Here is an 8204-nt window from a genome sequence, read left to right as displayed (position 1 = left end):
CTAAAATTGTAAAGTGTAGAAAAATTATGTAACGTTTTTGTTTTCACTTGGTGAGATGCCGTGCCCCCATAAATATTTTATAATTACAAACTGATAAATAATACATTTTGTCTTATATTACTCGATTTCATAATAATTTTGAAAAATCGACTAAACTTAGAGTGGTGTGCTGATTACTCATAAATAGTCTATGGCAATGACATGACAGTTGACTTATTGACATTATACGTTTCTTTGTTTGACAAATTGACAAAAAAAAGTCAAAACGAATGATTTCGTAATTTGTTATTATTTATAGTTACTGTTTAACGTGCAAAAAGTAAATAATGGATTTCCCTGCAACGCCCTCAAATGCATCAGACAGCAACGAATACCCTAGCACTACACGGTCTCCATATAATAACGTGCCAGACGATAATAAAAGACGCAGGTACTCCTAACTAGACTTTGTAAATTCATTTTAGTATCCCATTTGAATGTTATTTGATAATACGGGTGGTTTACATAATTTTCAGTTCATCGAGATCAATAAAACGAAGGCGATTTGACGATGAATTGGTGGAATATAGTGGATTGCCCGGATCTTCGCTTGGTAAAGGTGACAAGAGAATGCGAACACAATCGTATACGAGTCAAGTTTCGGAGATTCCAATGACTAGTGTGCCTACTCCTCCCGTTCACCAGCCTGCGGAGCGTCGTAGGGCTTCAAGTAAAGTGTCTGGTGGTGGCAGCATGGGTCGCAAAATCCGCCGTAAAGGGCAATTGAGTCACCTCTCTACAAAAGATCTAGGACGTTGGAAACCCACAGATGATCTGGCTTTGATATTAGGTGTACAACAGGTATGAATATAACTTGCTAATGCATTTGAGATTATGATAGGTTTACAAAACTGTTTTAATGAATTTAACTAATGATGTTTTTGCAATATCTATTAATAACGGAAGTGCAAGCCATATTCCTTATTTATAATTAACAGGAAAAGTAAAAATAGAACCATATGCTATTATATAATAATTGTTGTAATTAAAACCACATTACTAATGCCTATTTATTCAACAAAATAATAACAAATAATTCTCCTACATTTTCAGACAAATGACTTGCGCATCGTACATAGAGGTGTGAAGTTCTCTTGCCGTTTCACAGTCAGTGAGCTACAGTCTCGGTGGTACGCCTTACTGTACAACGCAGAGATATCACGAGTAGCTATAGCGGCTATGCGCAACCTACATCCGGACTTAGTAGCTTTGATTCAACAACAAGCTCTGTATTCTACTGCAGAAGAAGAACTACTTGCGACTATACCTGCTGTTCCTGTAAGTTATTAGGCATCAAGTAATTATTGGAAATGTCTATAAGAATATTCTTGAGGCCCTATTCATGAATGTATCATTTTATTACACTTAATACTTGTTTGAATGATTCCTAAACTGATATTTACCTTTATAAGTACAAAATACATAAGTGAAAAGCACTACTACCACAAAGTATTGCTGGAGTTGACTGGCAGTCTTGTTATTATACAACCTTCATGATTAAATTCTGATTAAAACTTCACACATATCACAGCAAGTACCAAAGTGACTTTTTCCGACTTATAAATATTTTCTAAGATTATTTAGACACCACTGATTGCCAACCCGCATTAAGTAAGTGTGGTGATTAATCAAAACCTTTTCTCTGATAAAAACTTAATTTACTGCAATTGTGTATTATGGTGGTAATTAAATAACACAATACTCATAATGTATTTTTTCTCAATTCCAGTCATCACTGCCGCCACTGGAGAGATTCCAAGAGTTACTAGACCAGAATCCACATGTGTTCTACCCGTCACGGAATGCAAAGACTTTGTTGGCACACTGGCAACTACTGAAGCAGTATCATCTGTTGCCGGATCAGACTGTACAACCATTACCGAAAAGTAAGTAAATTATCTCCTGAAGTAAGATAACTCCTAGGTGTATACATAATTTATTTTCTTAGAAGCGAATAATTAGTTGTATTTATGACCACAGAATAATGAGAAAGTTATAAGAGAGAAGTAATGCTTTTTCCATTCAAGAAAAGATAAGCACAGAAACTATTGAGTCCCATGTTATGTTATTTACTTATAATGGCATATTCCAGACGCATTTCTTGACTCCGTTTTATTATTACTAGAAAAAAACCGAATAGGTCTAATAACACTTTACCCGACTCTGAAATCAATTGTCTTGCTCGGTAGGCGCACTTGCGACCAACTAAGAAGTTCATAAATGGTATAACTACTCCATAGCAGTTGCTACATAATTTTATTCTAATTATTTCCAGATCCAACTGACCCAATATTAACATTCTCTGATGCTGAAGACACTATGAATGATAACGAATTACCAGATTACAAGGAAGATGGCATGGACTCGGAAATGCAAATGGCTGACAGGTATGTTTAAATTTATTATCGTTTTTATTTATTTACAACACCATTCAAATCTGCTATCAGCCATAATCAGATGTTGTTGAATTAATTCTTGCATCAACTTTTATTATCTCAATGACTCTTAAAACTTGGCTTATTTACTTTAAGAATGTGATGTTTTGCTGAACTTTGATAAGTGAATTCAAAATATTTTGTATGACACGTAATGAGGTGTGTTGTAATTTGATAAAATGAGTCAGTAACAATCATGACTTTGTAACTCTTTTGGCGTTGGGTGTATGAGCCATGAGCAGCGTAGATTACTTACCATCTGGTGATCCGTCTGCCTACCTATTTTATACACAAAATTTACCTGAAGTCAAATATTAAACAATTCTCCCTTATTTTTATAATAACTATCGTGAGACATATTAAATTAACTAAAAATCATGGTTTACTCACGTATATTAATGGACAAAAGCTCTACTAGTTTCGAGTCACAGAGGGACTCGCCATTACGAGTAGCGTGCGGAGACGCGGCGACTTCGCGCAGCCTGACGATGCGCGTGACTTTTAGATAACCAATCCTCCCTTGATGTATTATTACAGCTACTATATGTAGAAGCACACGCACATTTGATAACTCTGATAAGTTTTCAGTGACAAATACACTTGCCAAGCAATTTTAAACCTTAAATACCATATTAAAACACCTATAACATGTTACAGGGTGGACAAGAAGGACATTCGTCTCCTGGAGACTTCATTATCACGTTGGCAAGTGCTAGTACAGTCCCTATCAGGGACGTCAGTAGAGCTGGACAAGAATACACTCGCTGTACTGCGTGGCAGGCTCGTACGATTCCTCATGCGATCCAGAGAGGTAAGCTACTTTATTTTTTAACAGGTAACAAGAATAAAAGAACGTTGACGGTCAAACTGCGCATTGTCTTTATATCTTTAATCTCTATATATAAAAATCAATTGCTGTTCGTTAGTCTCGCTAAAACTCGAGATTGGCTGGACCGGTTTGGCTAATTTTGGTCTTGAATGATTTGTGGAAGTCCAGGGAAGGTTTAAAAAGTGGGAACAAAATGTTTGAGGCGGTACGAAGTTTGCCAGGTCAGCTAGTTAATAATAAAATGCTTTTTAGTTTGAAAATTAAACAGTCGCTTGTGATAAAGGATTTAATCTTAGTATAGGTAAATAACTTAGTAAGAGCTACTATGCGTAATTACATTTAACTTATGATGATTATTTAATACTGAGTAAAGATTAAAGTAAGCCTAGTACTCTCGTACGCGAATGTACTCATGCGCAAACAGTCCCTGACCACTCTCCTCCAGCGACTTTTTTACATGATGCAAACTATACTCCCAGAGTCGTTTCATCTATCCGAAGCTGCGGACTACCTAGCAGGTTCACTGGGGCTCCGTACGAAAAGCAGGAGTAGGAACGGGGTGGTTTTTAGTCAGTAAGAGTCTGACACTCCCTCTCGCTTCGCCTAAGACGGGAGAAGCAATTGGATGATTTTCCTCCCTTAAAAAAAGAGTCGTTTCATCTGCTACTCGGCTCCTGTTGATCGTAGATAAATAGACAAAACATTTTTTTCAATTTGCACCTGTTATTCTGGGGATTAGTTCGTTCTCTCTAAGAACCGAAGCCACTAGAAGTTTACTTGAAATAAATAATTTTGACTTTGACATTGAACACATTTTATTAAAATTTTATTTCCATGATACTTTACCCCACTCGATATTCGAACTCGAGACCTAACTCAACAGTCAATTACAAATTGAATAAACAAAGTCATTGCAGAAAAATTATTGATAATATAATTGCACATGCTTAACACATTTTAATTTAAAATTGATTATAATGATCAATTAATCTAAATAGCCACCTATAATGAACTTAATCATTGAAAGTGGAATAAAATTAATATTTATTGCTTTATGAACACACAAACAACATGTCTCCGATGACATTGATAAATTAAAAAGAAATTATATATATATTTTTTACATTACACCAAGTACTTTTTCTATGTACCTATATCTTTGTTATTTATATTTCAAGGTAATATAAATAGCTTTTTGTTACGTGTCCGATCGAAGCGATTAATCATGCATAATGTCAATAGTTCAATATTTATGTGTTTATATGTATTTTTTTTAGTATAATTTAACATTAACCGCCGTACTCAGAGTCATTTAATGATTACTTAAACTTTTCCTTAAAAACAGATTTTGAACCGAAAACGATTGCTAAGGACTGGGTTAAGTAACTATTAATGACTCTGAGTACGGCAATAAGATTGAAAATAACACAATACAATTCAATATATGATTATATTAATTTAAAAAAACGAGCGTTAAAAGGTTGCCAATGCACTTTTAAGCTTCTCTGGAGTTGAGAGTGTCCAGGGGCCGTGTTGATCATTGCCATCGAGGCTGACTCGTTTGCTCGTTTAAAAATACATAACAAAAAGTAGGCGTTTCTTTACGACGTATCTTTTATCTTCGATCTCCGGGATAAAAAAAATACCCGTTTAATAGCAGTTTTAGATAATTCTACTTATCACCAGTTCCTTCTCACAGTTTGGCTAGCGTACCCAAAATAGATTATGGTATGAGCTATCTGTATGCAAAGCTTTATACAAATCCGTTCAGCCGTTTCTGTGATTCTGTAACGAGCATAAAAATTACATTGGCACATTTTTTTGTAGTCAGATAATAAGATTGCTACAATATCATAGTGATATTAGCTTATGTTGTTATCAGGATGCTTAAATGTTCGTCATAGTTGACCAGGTTATGTGTTACTCTATCTTTATAAATAGCATAAGTACTATAGATAGATAGATCAATGTGCTAGATAAGATTTCATAGATACTAGAATATTAGGCGTAGCTTATCTAGTGATATGATTTGTATTTCATCAAAACTTGTCTGATTCGACGAGAGAATTATGACGCCAATTTTTTATCAGTAAGGTCAGGGTGGCATACTCCGTCTATGGGGCGTAACCGTCTACTTGAAATAACGCTCCTTACAGTCGAGTTACAGCGTTTGTAATACGGTCGGTAAAACAACATTACTTTTAACTATAAATAAAATTCATCAGATTGGCGTTAGGCGCTATAAAAACGGGTAAAACAGTCTACAAAGTTTACTTACGTTTTTAAAGTGAAATGCAAGTGCCCTACGCTCCTGTATTTTTGAAGATAAGTTTAAAATTATGTTATTTACAGTGTCGAATGAATTCAATATATATAGTGTAGGGTCGTTTTTTATCATCAGTGTATTTCTTTTCAAGAAGATAACGCTACCAATGATCAGATTATTTAACGTAACAAATTTGTAACCTCGAAATGATTAAGTGCATAATTCCGTCTATTTTGAATGGGGCAAAATCATCATACGACGAATTTGCCCCATTACAGAGATCGTAAATCTTTTTTGTGTGTAACATTTACAGAATAATTGCCACCACAATATTGTTTTAAAATACCATTTGATTTTGATAGGTTTTAAGTTTTTGATTGAATTAAAACGATTTGTGAATTAAAACGACCTTAACAAGACAATTACATATTTTTCTGTGTACGTTTATCTTAAGTTTAGTTTACTTCATCTGCGCCGTCTTCATCATTAATATGTTTATTTTACAAGAATATGTTACTTTGGGATGTTTTTAAATGTATATGTGTATATAAGTGTATACTCAAAAATCGAATCACCCAATGTTTTGTACTGTAGTATAAGGAGTAAAATCATAATTTTCGTAAATAGCGGTACTTATTTAACAAGTACCTATTTAACAAATGAGATGATAACGCTCCACTAAAATATGTTGACCACCCCTGTTGGCTTAAACATGCCGAAATAGCCCCTAAAAATGATTTTTACGTATTTAACCAGAACGAAACGTTATTTTAAAGATTGTGAAACACAGAATTCATTGTCACTTACAGAAGTATATTACAAATACGTATTTTATTAAAACAATTAAAGATTTCAATAAATTCTTCGATTATGACGGATTTTTCCGATTTTAGAAGGGAAAATCCGTCTACTGCTCAAATTTTAAAAAACAGTTAATATCCTGGCACTGGCGACAATTTAATTAAAAAAGGTCCCGGCATTTCAAAGCTTAATAGATTCTCATTTTGATGAGACCATATCATTGATCATACATCAACACGTTCATCCGATACGGAGACTCAAATGTGAGTAAAAAAATATGCCGGCATTAGCCCCCTGAACTTAAGTTTTTTTTTGCTATTGAAGTTCCTCCTGATACTTGAGGGGAACCAGATATGTATGTCTTAAAACCATGACGAAGCTGCCGTAATTGTCCCTTGAATCGCTAACCTAACTGCGATCCGCAATCCGTTGGATAAGCCTAGGTAGCTTTTTATTGAGCTCAGCAGTGTATGTACAGCTATAAGCCTCTATAAGTACGAAATCTACTTAATTCTGAGATCTCAAGAGGCTTACAAAAACTTCCTGAAGAGTGAAACAACGCTTGCGTTGTGTGAGTGAGTTTATCGGAGGCCCAATTACCCCCTCTTCCCAATCCTTGATTCCCTAACAACCCTTAAATTCCTAACCCCTTAAAGGCCGGCAACGCACTTGTAACACCACTGGTGTTTCAGGTGTCCATGAGCGGCGGTGATTGCTTATCATCAGGTGATCCGTCAGCTCATTTACAGGCTTGACCATAAAAAACACTTGTATTTTTGTGACGACCCTAAGTCAAGGACATAGAGTACGCTAAGTGCTACAGATTGCATGACAAGCGAAATAACTTCGTTACTTACCTTATAAGGCTTTGGGGAGCCTTTAAATACTCATAATATCATGATTACTTATCCAATGACCGATTGGACGAGACCTAGAATTGTCAGCAAACATTTTTATCATTAGAACTTGAGACGGGATATTTACCATGTCTATTTATGTCTATGAGTTTATCCGTGATCATGGCGCTTGCAAAAGTGCCGAAATATCGGAAACTCAATGTTAAAAATGGTAAATATCCCGTCTCAAGTTCTAATGAGAGTGTTAGTGACCATGTCAGTTTAAAAACTTAAACATTTTTATGTTACCGACGATTCTATTGCTCATTATTATTCATTATTAATATCCTTACAACAATAGTCGTAGATTATTCTTGTAATTAAAATTAATTTTTACATATTTATATTTTACTGTCATGTTTTTTTCATTTATCATACAAATCATATTTTAATTGAGTGTGTGTGATTCTTCTATAGTTGTTGTTTTATGTTGATGTAGTTGATGCTCGATGTTGTGTTGTGTAGATAGAGGGGAAAGCTATGTGTAAATGTCAATGGTAAGGTATGAAGTGATTTTTATATAAAACCTCTGCCAAAAGTGCTCCAAAATCTACAAAGGATGAACTTTTTTCTATCTGTTAGGGATTTCTTTTATTTGTTATCAGGGTAAAAAATACAACATTATTTATTTAACATAAATATATTCTGCAATAAACTTCACATACACATCGTGTAACAGCCTTAATAAAGTCACCATTGCTGACCAAAGGCCTATTTTCACACGGAGAAGGTTTGAGCATTAATCATCACGATTGCTCAATGCGGGTTGGCGATTTCAAACTTATAATTAGAAATTATAAGCCCAGGTTTCCTTACGATGTTTTCCTTCACCGCTTGTCAGTGGTGTCTAAATAATCTTAGAAAGTACATACAACTCGGAAAAACCTACTTTTATTTAATAAAAATTAGAAAATCTCAAAGCGGCTTGTCATTTGTAC

At 34.6% G+C, this 8204-nt stretch overlaps 1 protein-coding gene across 1 annotated transcript in view; it reads left to right on the top strand.

The window, feature by feature from the left end:
* Positions 1 to 217: 217 nt before the first annotated feature.
* The window catches only part of LOC118278236 (microspherule protein 1), a 23400-nt gene continuing 15413 nt past the window's right edge, over positions 218 to 8204 (top strand). The window contains exons 1-6 of the mRNA XM_035597368.2: positions 218 to 430; positions 516 to 840; positions 1093 to 1317; positions 1769 to 1925; positions 2315 to 2426; positions 3132 to 3285. Coding sequence (XP_035453261.1) covers positions 327 to 430; positions 516 to 840; positions 1093 to 1317; positions 1769 to 1925; positions 2315 to 2426; positions 3132 to 3285 — 1077 coding nt within the window. The 5' untranslated portion in view covers positions 218 to 326. The remainder of the gene's footprint in view (positions 431 to 515; positions 841 to 1092; positions 1318 to 1768; positions 1926 to 2314; positions 2427 to 3131; positions 3286 to 8204) is intronic.

This window comes from Spodoptera frugiperda, chromosome 15, assembly GCF_023101765.2.
Source record: "Spodoptera frugiperda isolate SF20-4 chromosome 15, AGI-APGP_CSIRO_Sfru_2.0, whole genome shotgun sequence".
In the NCBI taxonomy this organism is placed as follows: domain Eukaryota; kingdom Metazoa; phylum Arthropoda; class Insecta; order Lepidoptera; family Noctuidae; genus Spodoptera; species Spodoptera frugiperda.
Note: the sequence above shows the minus strand (reverse complement) of the source record. Positions and strands in the feature narration are given on the sequence as shown.